The sequence below is a fragment of the Phyllostomus hastatus genome, unplaced genomic scaffold, assembly GCF_019186645.2.
Source record: "Phyllostomus hastatus isolate PE091 unplaced genomic scaffold, TTU_PhHast_1.1 phas_contig_86, whole genome shotgun sequence".
Taxonomy (NCBI): Eukaryota; Metazoa; Chordata; class Mammalia; order Chiroptera; family Phyllostomidae; genus Phyllostomus; species Phyllostomus hastatus.
This window is the reverse complement of record NW_025333977.1, coordinates 11512364-11535479: the sequence shown is the minus strand read 5'-3', so window position 1 is coordinate 11535479 and position 23116 is coordinate 11512364. Positions and strand designations below refer to the sequence as shown.

At 43.2% G+C, this 23116-nt stretch overlaps 1 protein-coding gene across 1 annotated transcript in view; it reads right to left on the bottom strand.

The window, feature by feature from the left end:
* Nucleotides 1–16797, bottom strand: part of KCNAB1 (potassium voltage-gated channel subfamily A regulatory beta subunit 1) — a 216812-nt gene extending 200015 nt beyond the window's left edge. Inside the window, exon 1 of the mRNA XM_045852084.1 lies at nucleotides 15830–16797. Within this exon, the coding sequence (XP_045708040.1) occupies nucleotides 15830–16050 (221 nt within the window). The 5' untranslated portion in view covers nucleotides 16051–16797. The remainder of the gene's footprint in view (nucleotides 1–15829) is intronic.
* Between the last annotated feature and the right edge of the window lie 6319 nt (nucleotides 16798–23116).

The window sequence follows — 23116 nt, the reverse complement described above, 5'->3', positions numbered from 1 at the left end:
TTTTAATAAGATATTTTCTTGTTCTAAACTGGAGACCGTTTACTTGTTCTTTTGAGAAATAAGCATGACAGTAAAAGGAACTTTTTAACCAAATAAATAATTTCTGTCTTTGTAAAGACAAAATTAAAAAATGATGAAAAAAATCTTCAAATAAAAAAGTTCCCCATTTCCATAAAATGAACTTCCGTTGCTCTTAAAATGAATCCCTCTGGCCTCTGGGTGGCTAAGCCTGGAGACTCACCTCTGCAGCATAAAGTGCTTTTTCCCTTCCTCATCCTTCTTGCTTTACTAGCTGGGTTCCCACTTTGAAACAATGCCTGGATTGTCCTTCCTGCCCTCCTTGTCCACCTTCCAAAAGGCACAAGAAGCAGGTAACCTTCTCAGACCACAAACTCAGGTGTGCGAGAAATAAACATGTTAAAAGTTTTCTATAAAATTAACTTAATTTCCACTCAGGGACTCCCTCCTGCCAAGCTGACCGTTAATTGAACTTTCAGACAATGCTGGCTCCCTCCTGGCTCCCTCCCCAGCTGTTATTGGGCCAAGGGCCAGGGTCTTATACGTCCGAGGTATTAGGAACTCCCTCCCATCAGCAGTCATCTGTCCACTCTTACCCCCAATGACCTTTGCCCAGACCATGTGGTGCTTGGCTGTACTACTTTGCAGCCACTCAGGGAGCTTCATAGGCCTTGGGGCAGTGGGCAGACCTCTGGCTGGGGATCTAGCATCTCCAACACCACAGGGCCATTTCCTCTGACATCCTATTATGTTCTTCCGGTGTTATCAGGGAGCGAGGCTCATGGGGCTGAATCTGGGAAGTGCCTTTTCTCTCAAACCTGAACTTCTTCAGTGGATTTAGAATTCTGGAAGCAAAAACCACCTTTTCTGCAAATAAGAAAGCATCGGCTACTCTCTTGAATGAAAAAGAAAGAAAGTGGGGAGATGCAGTGAGAAACCATATATGTTAATACATGTCTTTAAATGGTCTCACCACACCTGCCCCCATTACAAACAAACCAGGAGATCACTTCTCTGTTCACGAATCTCAGAAGAAAACATAATTCAGTGTGGGCTGGAGTGAGTGGACCCGGACTTGGGGTCCCCTGCTACCTCTGCCCTTGGGAAACTGAGACCCTCGGTAGTCCGCTGCAGCCATCGAGAAAAGGCCAGGGAGCCGGACGTGCCATAGGGAGGAGACTCAACAAGCTCCATCTGCACATCACGTTCTGTTCAAAACTGAAGTCACTGAAGGAGCCTTGGAGTTGTTATATCATTATTTTAATTGATCAATATGAACCTGTGAATCTTATTTATTATTATAAATAATTTGCCCCCCAAATATCATTTGCATACAGGTATTCTCTTTTCATGACTAATCTGTTTACTATATATAGTGATAAAGGAATATATTTTGATATATAATTTTATAAACTGACTTGCTTTCATCGTCCTGTTTTTTATGAAGGAGCAAATGATAACTCAGGATTCACCATCTCACACAGACCCTCATTCTTAGCAGAAAACCCACAAAAACAAAGACTGGAGCAGTCCCTGACCAATCCTTCCTCCTGGCCAGTCCCCTGCACACAGCATAAGGCCATCACCTGGTTTTCAAGGACGTGAGCACGCCTTAGCGTTTGAATGAGACAAATGTTACCAGCATCCTAACCCCTGTCTTTACCCTGTCATGTTAGTTTTCTTTTTTCTTGTTATAATCCATACAATTTTGGGAACCACCTTACATTCTTTTCTGGTACAAAGCTGAGTGTAACTGGATATGACAGAAACCATGGGAGACCTCAAAGACAGGTCAGGCTCTTCAGCAGCCAAGGTCAAAAGCAGACAGGATTCCTGCCTCCAAAAGAAAGAAGACGCATCATGAGTGTGAACAAGACAAATCTGTAGAGAGTGAAGTTTGCACTGGAAGCCAAGAGAGTTGTACTGTAATAAATGTTTACAGTAGCCTTTGCAACTTGTGAAGACTGGACCTTCATACACCCATACATCCACCCAACAAACTTTTAATGATTACCTATGGCATGCCAGACACAATGTTAGTACTGGGGACGACTAAAATATGAATATTTTGAAGCCAAAAAGAAAGTTTAAAAAAGGCCTACCACAATGACCATACTATATGCTGGTAGAGCCTCATTTATTCTTGCCCCTCGTTATTGATGTTAATGACAGTTATGATGGTAACAATTGGTACTTTACATACATTATCTCATGCAATCTTCCAAACAACACCATGAAAGATTACTAGGCTCATCTCACAGATACTGGGGCACAGAGAAGTTATTGTCCAGTGAAGATAAAGCTGAGTAAGCAAATGCTACAGGACCCTTAGTTACTATGTGGTTCTCCCCCCTCCTCACCCCCAACACACATCTTGCTGGACCAGATACGCATGAGAAATACTTGCCAAAGAAGCCCACCTTCAAAATATCTGCTGCTTCCTTAAGCTATATATAAATTTACTTATTAACACCTGAAGACACACTTACTCCCCACCTTCATGAAGATTTCTAATAGCTTGAGCAGCCCAAAATAAATACAATGGCTCCTGAACTTCACATCGGCCTGTGGATTCTGGGACCAGCTCTGAGCTCCTGAGTACACATCCTCTGTCCCGTCCTGCTGCTCCAGCCCCATCTCTGCCAGGATGGAGAACGCCGAGCACCGGGACCACCCCGCCACCCCACTCCAACAAGGGAAAACGAAACCTTGCCTAGAACTGTCATATGCCAATGTTAGATATCTTTTCATCCTGGTTCACTCCTTGCATAAACATATGCTGGTCACTATCAGAAGAACTAAGCAAGAAGCTGTCTGAACTTAAAATTAAAACCAAGAGCTGGATATTTTGGATTACACAATATGTCATTAGGTTCTGTTTCATGTCTCATTCGCTGGAACTGAAAATAGGCATAACTCTACTTGCTACCCCATTTCAGTGTTTTTTCAAGGATAAAAATAATATTAATTAAGCTCTTTCCATCCCTTGGTTTAACTGTTTACATAGGCAATCAACATACAGTAAGATTTTCAGTGGAAAAGTATGTTATTCACACATTCTGATAATAAGCATTTGTCTTGTCAAACATTGCCCCAAGGTATTTCTATCTCAAAATAAGTATAGACCAGGCGAATCCCCTTGGAGGAATAAACAACAAGAAAAGCAATAAACTAACATTTTATGAATGTTTCTATTCCTAAAAGTAACCATTGTTAAAGTAAGTTCAAATACTTTGATCAAGAGCATTGTCACGTGGTGGTGTTGCCTTCCTGCTAAGAAATGACATCAAAGCACACTTCTCTTTGCTCCATTAGTGGCCGTCAACAACCTGTAATCAGGCAGAGTTTATTAGCAGAATAAACATACAGACTTCAATGTGTTTATTTTTCTGTTCTGCTGTACACATTAACCAATGTTGTCATTGCTGAATTTGCATTAGGCCCTAAAGAAACTCTCTTCTCTGAGTTGGCATACAGACCCTGTTGATGAGAATTCAGTAGAGGCCCTGACTGATGTGGCTCAGGGGGTTGGGCATTGTCCCAGAAACGGAAAGGTTAACAGTTGATTCCCTGTCAGGGCACACGCTGGGTTGTGGGTTTGATTCCAGTCAGGCGTGTCTATGAGAGACAACAGATCAATGTTTCTCTCTCCCATTGATGTTACTCTCTGTCCCTTCCTCTCTCTCTAAACACAAATAAAGTTAAAAAAATAATTTGGCAGACAGCAACCAGCTCTTCCCCTTTCTGCCCTCAATGTACTCTTAGAGGGGCTTAGTGGTTTCTGTTGGCTCTGAGCACACTGAGCTGTCTATGTAAAGATGACGACACTGAGTTGGAAATGCACGTGGAGCTGGCTAGCCCTGGGAGGGGTTTTACAACACCTTCCCACTTCCGGTTTAGAATTACTGCCTCTGCCCATTGCTTTCTGGCCTGTGCACTGCACCCCACTCTGCAGTTGAGGGTGGTGGCCCAGCCCACCGTCAGTGCCGTCCCACAGGAGTCATTTCCTCAATTCCCTCTCTGGAGAGCTGCATTCCCTGCAGCCCCCAGGAAACACGATCTGGCCATGAGAGAAGGAATTACAGGCCAAGGTTGAGCTTTAACTGTCGACTCTGCTGATTTCTGAATTCCCAGTGAATCTCTTTTCTTACTTTGATCTGCAGCCACTAATCTTTCACCACAAATTTGATGCAATCTGGTACTTATTGCTTTCATGCCAAGAGAGGGTGTAGGTTTAAATGATTTGGCGTCAAGAACACGTAATCTTCAAAGCCCAATGTTCTGAGTGGTGGCAGAGGAGCTGTGGGTCTTTGGAAGGAGAGGGAAAAACTGAGCAACAGCCGACTTCCTCTGTTGGTGAGTGAGGCCAAGCTCAACAGAGGAAAGCTGCATGGGACATAAAAAATTGAAAATTTTTGTCAGAATATGTACCAATTTTATGAATAAGAATTAAAGCTTTTTGTGATTAAAATAAAATGACTGGCCAACCTAATGGCTTCAAGGGAATGATATTTAATAAAGGGTTTAGAAAGAGAACTTTACATCTCAGCAAGAAACACCTTCCTCCTTCCCCCACAAGACTGCCCCGACAACTGCTATGAGGAGGTGCGGTGGGACTTTCACGGGTGTCAAAACCCTGTCAGCGGATGTGCACAGAGCCGCACAGATGCATCCCGTGAGGATGAAAAGTGCACCGCTGCTTCTGCTGCTGCTGCTGCTGCTGCTGCAGCGGCGGCGGCTCCCACCAGCCCAGGTGCTGGGAAGGAGGGTGACTACTCCCTCTCTCAGACTCTAGTTCTGAAATTTAGAGGTAGGTGTTACCTGTTGAGACACAGGAATTTTAATTACAGCTGATCTTTATGGCTATCTATTGATATTCCACTAATGTCCACTTCCAAATCTTCTCATTTGTCCTTTGGCCTTGAAAGAAAAAAAAAGGAAAAAGAGATATTTCTAGTAGCTGCTGCATTAAGGAGTCTAAGGAGCAGAGCAGATTCAGGCAGTATGTAACTGCCATCATGGTAATTGCCAAGGCCAAATTAAGCTGTTTAAACTTTTCACACTGGGGCTACACACTGTAAAAAGGAATTTTTGTTCTGATTCAAAACCTAAACTATAGCCTTAAACGCTGAAATCCTGAGTACCCTGCATTTGTTCAATCCTTGCCCGAGGATATGTTTATTGATTTTTAGAGCACGAGGAAAGATGGGGGGTGGGAGGAGAGAGACATCAATTGGTTGCCTCCCACAGGTGCCCCAACGGAGGCTATAGGTGCCCACAGCCTAGGTATGTGCCCTGATCAGAGACTGAAACCAGCAGTCTTTTGGTGTACAGGCCGAAGCTCCAGCCAGGTGAGTAACCCAGCCAGGGGTAGACTGCCCTGAATTTTCCATGACCTCTTTATTCCTTTAGCTGTCTTGACACACCTGAATAAGTCTTAGAGAAAGTGATGAGGATGTATGTAATGTTTGATTCCTTGGGGTTCCTTTAACTCTCTCCTCTTGCTTGTCACGTCTCTGCATGATGTGTGTGGTAAGCTGTCTAATGGCCCTGAAGGATGCTCATGTCCTCATTTGTGAAACTTGGGAATAATATCACCTTACACAGTAAATGGGACTTTACAAGTGTGATTAAGTTAAAGACTTTGAGATAGAGAGATTATTCTCATAAGAGGAAGACAAGGGGATCAAAGTGGAAAGGAAAGAGGTGAAGACGAAATCAGAAGTTGAAGAGGTGGAGGGAAGAGCCTTGAGCTAAGTGGCCTCTAGAAGCAGGAAAAGGGGAGGCCATGAATTTCTACCCTGCAGCTGCAGAAGGAACACAAGCCTGCTGACACCTTGATCTGAGACTTCGGACTTCCCGAACTGTGAGAATAAATTTGTGTTGTTTTGAGATGCTAATTTCATGGTAGCTTGTTGCAACAGCATAGAAAACTAAGGGTACTTGCTGTATCCCCTTTTACGTTACTTGTTTTGAAATAGGACCACAGAAGGTCTTGCGGAAGCCTCGGGAAACATCTGGTCAAATCTGGAGTCCTCAGGCAGGCAGTCATTTGCTTCTCTGGCGAAGGAATGATCCTGTTCTTTCAGAGACTAAGGGATCCAAGCCTCCTGATTTCCAGAAGACTGCTCTTGGAGAAATTACATTTGAGTGAAATCTGAAACCTGAACCTTCTTCCTTGGAAACAAAAGATAAGCCATCAGTGAGTGGGAAGTTAGGCCACGAATTTCCCAACGCCCACTTTCATTTGAGTCCCTCTGCCGTTCATCTACTTTTGCTCTTCATTAAAACTGAACATATATGGTTTCCATCGAGATGAAAATGCTCTGGAATCGAACTAAAACTTCTTTTCCAGCACTTTCAGCCTTTTCAGTAAACACAAAGACTCTGTGACGCAGAGGTGCTTGTGCGTGTAGAGATGGGAAACGGAACAGGAGTGAGTCAAAAGCCTGTTTTCATCAAATGTCTCAGAGGAATTCATCGCTGGTTCTTGAGCTGAGAGAGGAGCAGCACTCATTAAAGCCATATTATTTACACAATTGATTTTTATAACAAGCTTGCTGCTCTGGTCTCAGGACAAAGATGCTAACAAGAAAACCTAGTGACATAAAAACCAAGTTTAAAGTGGAAACTCATTTCAAAGAAGTTGGAAAGCGGGTGCTTTATTAGCATATGTTCCTCAGGGTGGGGGAAAAGCCTGTTTTTCTTATGTAAGAGCTCTTTTAAACCAAATGGGCCTTCCAGTAGATACAAACTCGTCCTGAAGAATACTGTGCTTGGAATTTTCTGCAGCCAAGTCCCTCTGGGACACTCTCCTGGAGGGTGGTCATGACCAACACAGAAAACTTTTCTTGTGAGTAATACTAGCCACGTACAGTCACCTTCACATTTAAACCTGCTAGAAGAAAAAATAAAAAACACTCCTCTATAAAAGTATTGCAAAGTCCAATTAATTGTACTGCAAGTTTTTAGTTTTCATGTGGATACTCCACTACCACTGAAACCTATACATCAAACTTGACTTCATCATAATTCTCCAACCCAGAGACTTCAGTTGTTACCATTACAACCTTTAGGGCTGATGATCTTATAAGAGTTACTGTGTTATCACCAGTCATGCTCCATGATTCTAATAAATGGGTTAGAATTATTAAAAATGTCTCACAGCACTTTTTCAGAGGTTGTCTCACGATATTAAAAATATTTTTTCTCCTAATACAGTCAGCATGACCCTGACATGCAAACAAGGCGACAGAGCCTGTCTCTGATATCAGGACAGCTCACTGTTCTGCACTGAAAAGCCCAGCACTTTACTTGGAATTGTATCCTGCTCTGGAGGACCTAAAGGATGAGGGTCATTCTTACAGATGGGAATCAGAAAATGAGATCTAGGAGGAAAAAGGATGGAACCATTCTGGAAATCAGGAGGATTTTCAAGTACCAGCAGCCTTACGATGCAGGAAATCATAGCAGGTTTGTTTTCTGTTTCAATCAAGGACAGACCAAGAAGCTTCCAATACAGCTTGGAACAAGCTGAGTCAACTGCAAGGATTTTGTCCTCGTGAAATGTTTTTTCACTCTTGGACGGTTCAGCAGTGGAACAGTCAGGCCAGGTGAGCAGTGCTGAAACCAGAATGGACGGGGTCTCCTCCCCGGTGTCCCAGGGGCTTGGGATCTTCGGCATGCCACCGAGGGTCACTCTTGCCTCCCTGCTGTGCCCTTGCTTTCTTTGCACCCCCATCTCCTATTTTCACTTTCTAAACTGGCTTGATTGCGAAGGGCCAGACACTAGAGGAGAATTCTAAAAACCCTCACCTTAGAGCTTCCTCTGAGGATTTCAGAGCTTAATGAATGATTCTAATTCTTAGAAAGAAGAGCCATTATTTTTTTCATGTCTGCTGTGAAAGGAGATTACACAGTATTTCTTCAGGGGCCTTTACAAGTACTCGCTGCACAGTGCAAATGGAAAAACAGAGCAGATTTCTCGTGAGGGCTGGACCAGATGGCTGGTGTGAGCGCTCTCAGAGTCCTCCCTAGCAGTTGGAGTCCAAAGGAAAAAAAATCAATGCTGGGCTTCTGTTTTGGTTTCCAATGTGAGTAAATGAAAACCATCCTACAAGGAGGATTCTTAAATGTATTGCATTCTGAGCCTCAGCAGCCAGATTTCAAAGTAATCTCTAAAAGCATGAAGGAGAGTAAAGCAGGGTCAGCACTGAATGCCGAAGTGAGCATTTCATATCCCAGATTGGCACGTTGCACTGTCCAATTATCTGTATCCATGGTTTTGTAGATCTCTTTCTGAGAAACCAGTTCTTTACACATTGGGATGCTAAGCACACTGTCATCTGGAAGTTAATTTATGGCCAGCTTCAGAACATGTATAAGTAGAAAGTTATCTCGAGGACACTTTGGGGTCCATACAACTCCACAGGAGATAAAGAAAGCTGTTCTGTCTTGCTCAGTGCACAGCATGGCTTTGCGTCTTCTAGAGATAAAAGCTTAAACTGCAAACTGTGCATATGTATAGATGGGAATTGTCCCTTCCGGAAACCGTTAACGAACTGTACTTCTCTCCCATGTTGAAAATGGGGCATCGCCAAGAAGCTGCAATGTAGAAACTAGAGGAGTACAAAGAGTCCTGCCCATGGCGTCAGGAGACATGAGTTTGGCCCTGACCTTTCCATCAGCTCCCTGAGAAACTCCGACCAAGGAGCAGGCCATGTTCTATAAAATAACGTGACTGCTGTAGATGGTACCTAAGGTCCCCTCACTGCTAATGTCCACCGCTAACTTCTTCATTACTAGTGATCAAATGGGATTGATCATTCTCAACACTGAAATGGAAACTTTAAAGACTTTTGCCTGAAATTCCTCAGTCTCTATCACTCTATTTCCTAATTCTGAAAAGAGTGGAAAACTGAGGACAGTGATGTTTTTTAAGCCTGCAGCATGATTAATTTGCAACACTGAACCATTTTTAATGCCTGATAACTATCAGAATGGCTTTTAAATTCTTGTAGGAAAAGTATGAATCGATGCTTATGTATTCAATTCTTCTCACAAAGAGGTTTTCTCTCCTAAAAGGAGTTTTGAATAATATTCAAAGATATCGACAGTCCTATATTTTAATCAGATTCACTGGACCCAAACCTCATACTTTCATGAATTAATATATTAATAATAGACGATGAATTCGTTAAAATGAATTGGGAAAATCAGCTATATTTACTAATCTGATTTTCCTTTTGAGTCTAACGTTATTTTTTCTCCCCTCTGAACATTTCTCAAATTACCACAGGTTGAAGTGTTTGCAGACATTTTCATGAAATGATACCTCTAAAATGAGCACACTTCCGCAGGGGGTCAATGAGTGGATTTGGGATGAAGGATTCCACTGGAAGCAACCCAATTAAATGTTGCAGCTGGATGATGAGCTGCTTCTGGAAACACTTTGGACGGCTCCCTTCCCTCGCACCTGCACACACACACACACACACACACACACACGTGTGTGCACGCACATGTAACCAGGGAACTGTAGCAGCATTTGCCTGACAACTTCCAGAAGGCTCCCTTCCTCCTACCGTTTTCTCACCATCCCATGGATGCCAGACTTCTGACTGGTGCTTTGCAGAGGTGGGATAAACTCCAGGAGATTGAATCAGCAAGTAATTTTCAGAACGGTCCCTCCCCATTCTCAGCATTTTGCTTTGAGGAAGAGAGGAAGGCCCACACCCATGATGAGAGTTAGCGGAAATGACAATTGTATTCTTTACCAAAAACAGAAAAAAAATGGCATTTTAAATAACCACGCTGCTGTCTTCTCTGGACTGAAGTCAGATTTTTCTATTTGAAACACAGCCACAGAGCTGGCTCTTCTCCTCTTCCTCCACTTCAGCCCACCTGTTTCCTCCCACTTTCCCCTATACGGAGGCACTCGCACACACACATGCACACACGCACACACAGTGCCTTTTATGTAATCGGCTGACAAGACTGATCTCAGTTCAATTGCTTTGATTCAAAATCTGCCCACCACTCGTGGGAGGTAAAGAACCGTGGATGAGACGTGTGCTTTAAGAGGCTGGGAAAGGAATGGCATGGAAAAGGCATCTGGTCTGCGTCTTTTCTCTGTAGTCTTGCTTCTCTGTAGGAAAAGACAGAGTGCTGTGGAATTCAACAGGAATTCTCTTAGTTCAAACTTAAAACTCTTAGATTTTTCTTTTTGGAATAACTGTAGGTTTAAACTTCTCTTAACAGAACTTTGTACCCAGATACCTGATCAAAAATCAGTAATGGTTCCACTACAGCTGTTTTCCTTGTGACTGAATTGCTTAGCGTGACCGCCAAGGTACCACAATACGACCCCTCTTCACTTCTGCATTGTGCTCTCTCACCACTTCCCTGCAGGAGCCCTCTGCCCTGTTCCATGGTTTCCCATCACTCCACGCCCAGGGTTTTGGACACACAGTTGCCCCTGCCAAAGTCTGCTGTTCTCCTCCTCTCTGCTCATCTTGGTAGTTTTCCTTCCTCAACGCCAAGCTCCACTCGCCTTTCTCATGAAACCTCTCCCTGACTCCGACAGCCCTTGCTGAATGAGGGCTCCCAACACTACAGCAAGATTTATTCTTTGCATCACTTAACATATCACCCTTTTGTGTAGAAAACTACTCAGACTAAACTATAAATAGTCAACAGAAGACTCTCACTCTCTGTGTCTCCAGCACTTAACAGAGTGTCCCACATGGGTAGTCATGTTCCAAGTATTTATTAAGTAGCTATTATGTGCTAGGTGCCAGGTTAGACTCTGGGTTACAGGGATAAATAAAATCCAGACGTCATGCTGTTCACAAACTAATGGGAAGACATAAATGCAGATATATAATAGCAGTGCTATGCTCTCGATCATTTCCATAACAGAAATAAGGACCAGAGTCAGTGAGGGCATTAAAGAGTAAATATTTAATGCTATCTGGGAAGGAGCCAAGGAAGGTTTCACAGAGAAGATTATGCTAGAGCTGGTCTTAAGGGATGCATAGGAGTTTACCTGACTTATAAAGAGGGGTAGGAGAATTCCAGGGCAGAAGGAACAGCGTGAAAAATGACGCAGAGACATAAGAAACAAGAAGGTTCAGGGCACTGTGAGCAGACCTTTCATAACTAGGTACTTCTGATAAAGCAGGAAGTTGGAGGTAAGATGAGAAAACAAAACACAGCAATGGGAAAGCTTGATGATAGTCAGATCGTGAAGGACCTCAGGTGCCACATTAGGTCATTTAAATCTGATCTCCTGAGCTACTGAATGGCAGGGAAAGGGTTTGGAAATAATGTTATAATCTGATGGTCTCTAATGCATCCTAAGAGTAGTGGTGACAACTTGATTTTCCTTCAGTGGATGAGTGGTTACAAAATACTGTGGAAACTCCACACCATAGAATACTACTCAGAACTAAAAAGAAATGAATTATTAATATGCACAGCAATGTGGATGGGTCTCAAGAGAGTTATGCTAAGTGGGAAAAAAACAATCCCAAAATATTTTAAAAACTGTACCATTCCATTTATATAATGTTTTTGAAACAGCAAAATTATAGAGATAAACCACAGATTAGTGGCCATAATGGAGTCTTTTGTAGTGATGTAAGAATTCTGTTTCTTTGTGGTGGTGTTAGTTACACAAAGTTCTGCATGTGATAAAATTGCGTAGACAAATAAACATACACACACATGAATATATGTGTAACTGGTAAAATATGACTACAGTCTGTCGACTGTGTCACTGTCAGTTTACTAGTTTTGATGCTGTGCTATCGTCATGCAAGACGTGACCACTATAAAACTGGACTGGAGTACATGGAAATTCCCTGCACATGCGTGTGTGTGTGAATTCCTGTGAATATGTAATTATTTCAAAAAAGTTTTAAAATGATAACAAAAACTGGTAATATGATTAACCTGGAAATTTGGAAAAAGAGAAGTTTTTAGTGGAATTTAGATTGTTACTCAGGCAATAATTTCTTCTGAGAAAGAATTCTTAAGGATTCCAATGAATGTTTTATGTAACTACACAGCACAAGGTTATATTGACATGAATGTATACATTACAGGTAAAATTTTTCTCAGTGAATTTGGGTTCATCAATACTCAAATGCTCTAGAGCAAAAGTAACAACTATAGAATTGGAGGTAGCTTATCAGTACAAATGTGCTCAATTTGGAATGATGAAAGTGCCAAAACCATGTCAAACACTACTAGTTGGATCATTCTAAAAATTTAAAAAAAAAACACCAACAACCAAACAAGCAAAAGCAACCAAACCAACCTGACTTAATTTGTGTTCTGAGTGATTTGGCTTTCGTAGGATGAAAGGTTCATGTGTGTGTCTACATCTACCACATATGGTTGCAGATTATACATCAAACTCTAACGTAGTGTGATGAAGTCTGAGATTAAACACATACACACAATTAACATATGCATTGTAACATAACACACACAAAGCATTCATGCATTGGTAAAGCACAGGTGTAAACTCTATCAGTAATGCAATAATTCTGTTATTAACACACAAGATAGTCCCCAGGATGAATATTAGGTGGAATCTTGTTCTTTGGGCTGACAGTATCATTTGAGTTGCAAATTGTCCTAGTGGAATTTTTTCCGTCTTTAGCCTTAAAACAATAGCTAATTAATTTTATGCAAGATTCTTGCACAAGGGTAGTGTGGGTTTAATAGTGACTTTGAACATTTTATTCTTGCAGAATTCAGATGCTTCACATACATATATGCATTTCTAAAACCCCAAATTCGTGAGTTCCTGATTAATCGGGAATCACAGATTTTGATATGAATTGGGCTTCAAAAATCATAAGGCATTAAATGATAGGAGGCACTCTACTCATCTGTCAGGGTTATAAGTAAGTCCTCAAAGGCCAGGTAGCACCTTGCAGCAGTGCTGAAATGTGGAAGAAGTCCTTGGGGTGGCAAAAACAGGTGGCAGATGTGGACACAATTACCCATGCCCCAAGATGCCACCGTAATCCTGAAACTACAGCAGAGATGACAGCCTCAAAATGTATAAACCAAGTTGGCCCAGACATGACTATCACCCCCAAAATATAGCCTTCATAGGAATATCTCACAGTAGATTATTATGTATTTGTTTTCTCATCCATGGTCTGTTTTCCCAACCTTAATGTAAGTCCCAGACCTTGCCTGTTGCTATGCCTTTGTGCACCCAGTTCTAGTAAGGTTCCTGGGACAGATGAGGTGCTCAGTAAGTACCTGTTGACTAAACAAACATCGCTCTACTCTCTCACACTGCCCTTTCATAGCTTGAGCAGTAGACACTTTTCCAATTTCAATGAAATCTATGAACCTTCTCCTTGAAAAATGTACAAAACTATAACAATTTTGATCTTCTATAGGGTTTATGGATCCTAGATTAAGCTATATCTATAGAAATCATTTTCAAGGATGAGAATATTATTATAAACACAATTAGTCAATGACTTTCCTCTAGTTCCTTCAGACGTTCTCCTGATTACCTCCCCAAGCTTCCCCAATCCATGGCATTTTTTTTTTTTGCTATTATCATTAGTCTACACGTGTACATTATATTTTAGTGACATCAATGTCAAAGAAAAGGAGAGCTTGGCTGATAAAACTATTTCTATCATTTTTTATAAAGTACACGGTTAGTTTGTCTCTCCTCCCCGCTCTTTCTGACACTAAGAAAATCTTTGTGTACATTTGGCATAATCTCATAATTTCTTTCCCAAAGGTCACTCTGAGTGGAATTTGTAAAAGAGAGGGGTTAAGTCATACTCTCTCAGACACAAAACTGCCTGCCTATCATAGAAAGGTCCAGAATAAGAAGGGAAGTAGAGACCAGGTATCTGGTCCAGTCAACATAAACAACAAATAGCATATTCAATTCCAAGTACACTGAAGACCACATGTGGCGCACTCTGTCAGAGAAGAGCTGACCTTAGTTACCAGTAATGAAAGAGCCCCATGTGAATCTCACTAGCACACTGGGCCTTTGGGCAAGAGACAATTATCATCCATCTGAGCTGAACCGTAAGTATTATGAGAAAACCCTTAATGAAAATCTGCCTCCGAAAGCCTTCATAAGGCCAAACTCTTCAGTACAATGATCCCCAAGCAACCATGAAACTCTGCCACAAGAAATGAAGGGGGTTACTTTTTATTTCTTCTGGTTTACAAAAAAAAAAGTTCATGATGCTGCTAAAGTGCTGGAGGCCACAATTCAAATCACCTCTCTGATTTGCCTTAACTCTGAGGGTCCCATTTCAAGGAGGCCCTTGGGAGAAAAGCAGCGAGCAGTTCCTCTTCGTCTCAGCAGTGGAGCTGGATGCAGTGGAGTTGGATGCAGAGCAGCAGAGCGGCGCTGTGTCCACGGGGCAGGGGTTGGGTATGTGCCACAGAAGCAGCAATAATAGAAAATGCCAGTGCACTGGAGAGTGCAGTCCTGGTTAGTGAACTGGCAGTGTGGGCCCCCACTCCCCATCAGGGGAGTAGCAGGAAAGCAGAGATCCACGGCTGACAGGCGGGGAGCTGCCTGGAGTCAGGCTCTGTGCACTGTACTGAGGTTGGGGCGAAGGGCTTTCGCTATGGTTTTTAGTGCCCCTGCCCCCAGCCCCACTTTCTTTATGGCTCAGAAATACATCAAAACAACAGAGCTTGAAGTTCTTGCAATAAGAAGCTTTCCTATAACTCTGCAAAGAAAACTTTTTCAGGGACAAGTTTTATAGAAATTGGTGTAAGTGCTTATTTCAAAAATCCCACATGGGGAATAATTTTAGATGTGCATTATTTTAATTGCATTCAGTTCCTTCTATCCTAAAACCTGGTTCCTAAGAAAAAGGCTGGACAGTTAAATGTAAATCATTGACGAAATTGTACCTGCAAATTAAGGTAAGCAAAGTCTTTGGAAGGTGCATCATTAGTTTTTCTCCTCTGCATCTCCAAACTCTTTTAGAGATTAGAAGCACAGTAGCTTTAAAAAAAAAATAAAGTCAGAAAAACTCAGTACAAAGCAGATCTAATGAGAAAGCAGGAGTCACATAACTGAATACTGCAATTTTCTACGTATCAAATTTAAGTCATCCCCCATTTAAGAGAGCATCAACTACTACCAAGAAGACTTTCAACTATGAACAACAGCAGAAGAGGGACCTTAAATTTTCATGAGGAAACTATGGTATTACAACAACTGACTTCTTTCTCCGTACTTCACAACAAAGTCTACATTTTATTTCCAGCAGTAATTTGGATTTAAATGCGTCAGTGTTCAATCTAAATTGCCATCATAAGGTGTCTCTGCCTCCAACAAAACTTCCTCAAAAGCTTGCATACCATTTGATACCTTGGTCTTTCGAAAGATAAATAAGAATGCAGTACTAGATAGGAAACTATTTTTAATAGTATAACCACAGACACTACAATCTGTACCATAAACTGGGACAACCACATGCTGTTGCAAAGCTGCCCTGATCTCAATGCCAGTTTCCAGCAGTTGCGTTTTTCTCTGCAGACCGGAATGCATACAGCTCCTAAGGTGTTCCTAACACTTTAAAATATACACAAAGGACCGCATTTAAAAAAAATCCTATCCACACACATCCCAACACAGCCATGCTCCTAAGAAGCTATTTCGGAGATGCCTGATAATTCTGAATTCAGCGACCCACCAATGAATAAGTCACTTTGCAAACCTGAGGAACTGCCTCCACTGCACCTGTACCGACCACGGAAACCCCGGGCAGAGGGAATCTTACATCCATACCTATATTTCATGCCAGTCTGCTTTGCAGTGGACTCCTTGAGAGAAATGTGGTGCTGAGGGGTGAACGTCCCCAGGCTGCGCGCGATGATAGCGACCGTGCGGAATTTGGCCCGGGCTGCGTTCACCACATTGGGGGCGTTGGAGCTCTGCTTGCTCAGAAGTCGGTCCTCACCATTCCGACTCTTCAAATTGTGCTCTGTGCAGGCTATGGAGACTTGCATTGCTTCCCCGGGCAGCGCACGGTCCCTCTCAGAACCCCAGAGCGCAGGCAGTCACGAGAGGGTGAGTAGTTGGGTGGGTTTCTGCTCGTCTTTTAACCCCTCCTTGTCCCACCCCCCTTCCTGGGGATGCCGTCGGAGGAGTCCTCGTGGCCGACTTCAGATCCCGGGAAGCGGCGGCAGCAGCAGCAGCAGATGCAGTGTAGGACGGAGCCCAGGCACCCACAGAAGTCAATAGCCAGCCCTGAAGTTGTCACCGCAGCTGGTGCGGGGATCAGGCTCGCCAGTCTTCCCGGGCAGTAATCTCGGCTGATTAAACGGCCAAATCCATGCAGTCGGGAGGCTGTTGCAGACGCCTAGAGCTGAGCATTCGTGCTGTCTGCACACAGCCCGGCCGGAAGCCTGTCCGCTGCTGTTTCTGAATGCGGGCTCGCCTCTGGGCGATGGCTCAAATCCACGCAGGCATACCGCAAGATGCGCCGCCAGCACCCTCTGGACCACAGGCAGGATGCTCAGCTGGCACGCTGAGCATCCCGAGAAGCAGCTAATCGGAACCCGGTCCCCGGGGACCGGTGGTCTCCATCCACTCCAGCTGTCAGCTCCCTCCCTGCCCTACTCAGGGATGTCGTGGGGGCTCCTCAAGACCCCTTCCCACTCATTTTCAGGCAAAAGCTTGGGTCGTGGAGCCCAGAGGAGCACTGGCTTTGCAGTTACGGAGGAGCAGGCAGTTAGTTACCTCAAAGAGCTCCCTGCCTTTGTGTGCAAGGGGAAAGAGGCAAGGATCACTTTCACAGACTCGCTGTAACAGAATCTGAGGGCAGCTCATAAAAGGGGGCCTCTGCCCAGATTCAAACCAAATCTTGCTGCAGCACAACAGTTGGAACAGGGGAGAGGCAGAGTGGAGGTGCTTCTGCCACGGAACATGCCAGTGAATTAACACAGAAATACTCTGTGACTGGCTGACTTGCGAAAACACAGCCTAAAATCCCTATTACTAGCCTTGCCAGGGTTCATTTCCCCTTTGCACATCATTTCTTAAGCAGACAAGCTTGATGTTTCCTGAAAAGCCACAATACAGACTTCTTGGACTCAAGCCATCTAACTTGCTGCAAAATCTATTCCAGCTCCCAGAGATTGACCAAGGGTGGGGGAGGAGGAGACAGCACTCTGGCACCACCCAAAAGGGGCCTGCATACACTAGGGAAAAAGCTGGTCCACATCACCACCCAGAAAGGTGCCGGCCAGGTGTCTGGAAGTGTGTACACTGCCCGCTGGTCATCTGTGGCCCGCTGGTGAGGACTAGCACTATCCCCAAATCACGGGTGAGCAGCAAAGTGCGAGTCAGGAACATTGCCTGGTTCAGTATCAGGTGCAGAGCAACTGCTTCATAAATGAATCAAGCTAAACACCAACTGGCCGGTAGAAATTTATCTCTCCATTTAAAATGCATGGAGGCCAGACTCCTTGTACGGATGTATTTCCAATAAAGTTGTGGCTTCCGCTAAATTGGCTTTCTGAATGTGGTTCCCAACAGACACTGCTGTCAAGCAAAAAGGATCAGGGTACAAATCAACATTTGTGAGCACCATCTTTGCACTAGACAATAGAGAGAAATATGGAGAGAAAAAATGAAACACTGTCTTCTTCAAGGAAGTGGCAATCTAGGTGGAAAGGACAGAGCATGCAGTCATAAGGGGGCTAATTAGCAATGTCAGGCACACATTAGTTTTTGAATGAGCTGTACGGACACTAAACACACTGGAGTTTAGCAGGGGAATGCTTACAGGAAGCTGGAGAAGGCTCCTCATTTATTAATTCCCCACACTTCTACTGAGACCCTATTAGGTACTGACTTTGCTGTTGCTGGGGTGCAAAGATGATGTAGAGGCTGCACTTCAAGGAGCTCACAGATGCCTAGGCAGCCCTTACAGAGGGGTGGGGCTTTGCCTGGGGCGTGCATTTGATTAGCAGGAGAGGAGGGAGGCTGCCTTCCCAGGGGTTGGCAGGTGTGGAAGGAAACACTCTACATGATTAATGTCTATATGATTAAAAAAATAGCAGGTCTGACTAGTTCTTCCCAGCCAAATTAAGTTGTAAGAATTAAATTTTCAAGTAGACTGTGTGCTTGTCTTGAATTCTAGTCCAGATATAAATTTTAAACATTTTTTAACCTGTAGATAAGGTTTAAATCACATTGTGGAATCTCATTCTTTACACTCCATGCCCTTCCCACTCTTTAAAAATAAATATACTGCCTAATGTTCAGTGGTTGGGAAGTAACTTTAGGATGGAGTGAGGGCCATAGAAAAGAACAAATGAACTTAGGATGACTTCTTTTTACCCTCGATATCTCTGTTCTCTGGAATAAACAACAGTGGGTACAGAGGAAGCAGATCATTCAAACGTTTACTTTTTCATACTAAGCTGGCTCATCGGAAATGATCAATGTGAATCAGGAAAAGAGTCAAAGTGAGAAGAGGCAATCAGAAGGAACAGCTCAGAAAAAGGGAAAAATAAAGCAGCCTGGGAGGCAAGATGAGCCCAATGATCATGGTGGGTCCGGAGGGATCAGGAACCAGTCACTGAGGGGGAGAAGGTTTGGGAAGCTGGTTAAGGGACCAGGTAAGAGTGCTGTCAATTCTACAGAGAGAAGCATCCAGGGTTCAGAAGATCTCCACTCAACACTGTTCACTGAAGTGGCTTTCAGGATTGCCAAGAACTAGCACACCAAGGCCTGAAAATATACCCAAAAGCAGAACAAGGAATAGGTCATCGGAATAAAACATGCATGGTGGAACCCCTCTGAGTCATCTTTGGATCCCCTACAGGACCTCACAGAGTGCCTTGTACAGGCAGACCCTCCCTGAAAATAACTGAGAAAGGAAGATAAGGAAGAAAAGGAAGGAGGGAGGGAAGAAGGGAGGAGTATGGGAATATACCAAATTCTTTGATAAATGTGACTTCTTAAAAAAAGAATAGAAAATTCTGCATGTTCTAGTTTCACACAGCCTGCCCACTTAGAAGGAGTAAATAATTGCCCCACATTCAGGTCTGCACCTCTTGTGTGCAGACAAGCGTTCCAGACATTCGTACGTGCCACAAAGAGAACAAAGAGACTGAGGCCAGAGGAATGCTCACAGGGTGAGCATTTTTCTTGCTACCCACAGTGCGTCTTTTCAGATCGGACGCCACATGGGCTTTCTGACAGCCAGCCTGTGGCTTGGGGACTTACCCAGCTGTTCTCACCCTTCCCAGCATTAATGGAGCAGTGGGTCTCAGGAGCCTGGAAATTAGGTGATGGGTGACTGTGAGAATGTTCATTCCAATAAGTTTGTGCTAACAGGCCACATGCTAATTAAGCTAGGGAAATTAGATTTGGAATGTGCATGCCTTCATTGTCACACAAGATTTGCAGGAGTTTTCATTATTATTTCAAGTTCAAATAAGACCCACAAATGATGACACAGATATAAACATAGATTGGACACAGACATAGATATTGTTATGGGTACCCCCCAATTCATATATTGAGGTCCTAACACCTGAGTAAATATCTCAGAATGTGACTGTCTTGGACATAGGGTGTTTGAAAAGGTAATTGAGTGGATCAAAAAACTGTGGCACATTTACACAATGGAATACTACACAGCAGAAAGAAAGAAGGAGCTACTATCCTTTTTAACAGCATGGGTAAAACTGGAGAACATTATGCTAAGTGAAATAAGTCTGGTGGTGAAAGACAATTACCATATGATCTCATCCATAAGAGGAACCTAGTGAACAAAACAAAACAAACAAACATGCAAAATAGAACCAGAGGTATGGAAACAAGGAACAGACTGACAATGACCAGAGGGCAGGGGGGATGGAGATAAAGAGGGAAAGAAGGGGAAATGTTTAATCAACAAACAGGTAAAATGACCCATGGACATGGACAACAGGATGGGGATCGGCTGTCGGAGTGGGGGGGTGGCTGGAGCAGGGGAGATCAACAGGGGAAGGGGAAATTGGGACAACTGTAATAGAACAACAATTAAAAAGAGGTAATTGAGGTAAAATGAGGTCATTCTGGTGGGCCCTAATCCTATATTACTGGTGTCCTTATAAGAAGAGCGAATTAGGACAAAGACACATTCAGCGGGAAGAAAACACAGGGAGAAGACAGCCGTCTGTAAGCCAAGGAGAGATGCCTCAGAAGAAATCAACTTTTGTTGACACCTTGATTTTGGACTTCTAGCCTCCAGAATTGTGAAAAAATAAATTTCTATTGTTTCAGCCACCCAGTCTGTGGTATTTTGTTATAGCAGCCCTAACAAACTAAGACAGATATAGGTATTGTTTGTTTTTATTCTAATTCTTATATTTTGGGGCAAGTGAAACTACTGGAGCTCTCTAAAGAAGCAGCCCCTAAAAGTCTTTATTAGACCGTGATAAACATCATCATCTTGCCACTTTATGAATCCTAAACCAACAGCACAACAGGCTCTAAAGACATGTTCCAACTACAACTTACTCCTTTCCAAAAACTCATAAAGCCTGTACATGCTGACTCTGGATACAAAAGCGGTGATTTTCGAGGCACTTCTAGTACTTTTTCTTATTCTTAATAATCTCCTTATTCCGTCAATTTGGTCTTTTAGGGGCTTTTTCTGCACTGGGTGTCTGGACTCAGCGCCCGTAAATGTGTCATAAGGCAATGAAGAGAGGCCTGCAACAGAAAGCAAAGGCCTGGGTTCCAGCCCTGGCTATGTCACTTTGTCACCTCCAGTGGCATTACAGCTCTCTCTGCCTCTTTTCTCTCACTTGAAATATGAGGACAATACATATTTGTTTCCAAGATCCTTCCTTGCTCTATAGATTCCATGAAGTGCTTTTTCAGAGAGACATGGAGGTGCAAGATTACATAAAGCCACATCACCACTTATTCTGCAATTTTACCTTGATCTGATCTGGTCTCTATTACTTGACATTTAGAAGTCTTTGGAAATGATGTCAAAAGGTCAGCATTGGGTCATGATGACAGAGGTGGTAAGGAACAGATCACACACTACTTAACTGGCACCCTATCTTCTCATTTTCATCATAGAGGCTTCATGGTATGTGGCAGGACTCTGGAGTATGGGGCCAGTGTGGAGTGTGGGTGTAAATCCCAGCTCCACTCTCCTCTTCCTTCCCATGAGCCACTGAGCAGTACTCTCAATCTCCCTGCACCTCAGCATCCTCTGAGGAAAAAAGTGGTGCAAGAAGTGGTCTCTGGATAATTGTGGGAATTGCATGAAATAGTGCTTGACCCACAGAAGGTGCTTAATAACTGCTACGTATCTGTCTAGATTTATTAAAAGCAGAGCTGTTAAAAACCCTTTAATCTCTCAAACAAGCACACCAGGAGACTCAGCAATTACTGATACCAGTAACATATAGCACTTCCTCTAGCCTAGAAACCCTTAAGAACATTTTACACACAATAACTGATTTACTCTTTATGAAATCCCATGGGGAGGCGCTGAGTTATCAGCTCCATTTTACAGATGAGAAAACATGCGATACAGAGAAGTAAATAAGTTGCCCAAGGTGACACAGTCAGGAAATGTTGCGGACACTGCTGACCAGTGTCTGCGTAGTTATGAATGAGATGAGATACATTCACACAGACTGAGTCCTGTGGAGGAAAAGGGATGGCACGGCCACTCTCTCAAAGGAGAGTGCCCCGACCCTTGCCTTGACGAGTTTTTATTGGCTTTCAATTTGCACAGGAATACTGGAGAAGCTCATTAATCATTGTCAGGCAGTAAGGATCAAACAACAGATAGTGTACAAAGAACTACAAGGGCTTATTCTGAGTCAGGGTCTGTTAGCTAAAGGGCTACAAAACTTTGGGAAACACACTCATTTCCTGCTCGCGCCCTTATCATTTAATTGACAGCATTCTTAGCAAAGCAGATTTCACAGGATTTTACATATTCTTTCTCAGGCCTGATCACCAGGGGAACCCACCCTTTCCAGCACAGGGCTACACTGCCCTCTGTCATTGTTTCAGACTTAAGTCAGGCAGGGGAAGTAAGGCAGCCAAGTGATTAGGAGACTTCTTGCAGACAGAATGAGGACTCAGGGTATGTCAAAGCCAAGGGGCGAGGGTCCATCACCCCCTTTTGCTATAGCCCCCAAGTTCTTCCTAGGGGCCACCCCATGATCATGCCTGTCTTAGGTCATTCCCCCCTTGGGGAATCTTATCCATCATTGGCTAACCGATCAAGCATTGGGGGCCTGTTATGGATCCCACGGCTCAAAAAATTTTTCTATGACATGGAAAAATTTTAATTGATTCAATTTCTTACAAGTAAAGTCAAATGCTTTTGGCTGAGTCCACTTAGAACGTATGGTTTCTATTCCATTAGAAACCACAGCCAGCCAGGGCCAGGAAACATTTAATTATGCAGCCACAAAACTGGATTCATTGAAAACAGAAAAGAATCTGCTAATATCCAAAGAATTTTAAACATGCAAGTATACAGATGGCAAGCCAGTTTATGTGCCAACTATTTGTGATTAGTAGAGGAACTGTTAGGGAGTTTGCTATTTATCAGACATTCTTAACACGTGGGTTTGGAGAACAATTTATTATACTGTGAGAAATTGAACCAGCCATGAAAATTAGTATGGGCTTAGATTTGCATGGGCTTAGTTTTGGAATAACTAAGAAAGTAAAATAAAGAGGCCAAATTGGAAAAACTCCAGGCTCTGCTGAAGGAAAGAAACTTTCAGATGTCAACTCTTCTGCTTCCCTGGAGAGAAGTCTCATCAGAAAACCCTCACCAAGAGAGTCTGAGGACAAGCCAACACAGGTATTCTCACAGCACCAGCCACACGTCCAAACCAAAACATAATTCCAGGACAGTTAAGCTTTTCAATTAACATTTAAGTATGCCCACAGCCATCAGCAAGATCTCCAGTATTTATGCATCACTTTATATATTCAAGGGAAAGTGGTGTAGCGCTATAGGAGGCAAGTGTGGAAAAATTGGAAATTCACAATTCAAATTATTTTGTTCAGGCCTCTTCATAATAGGTA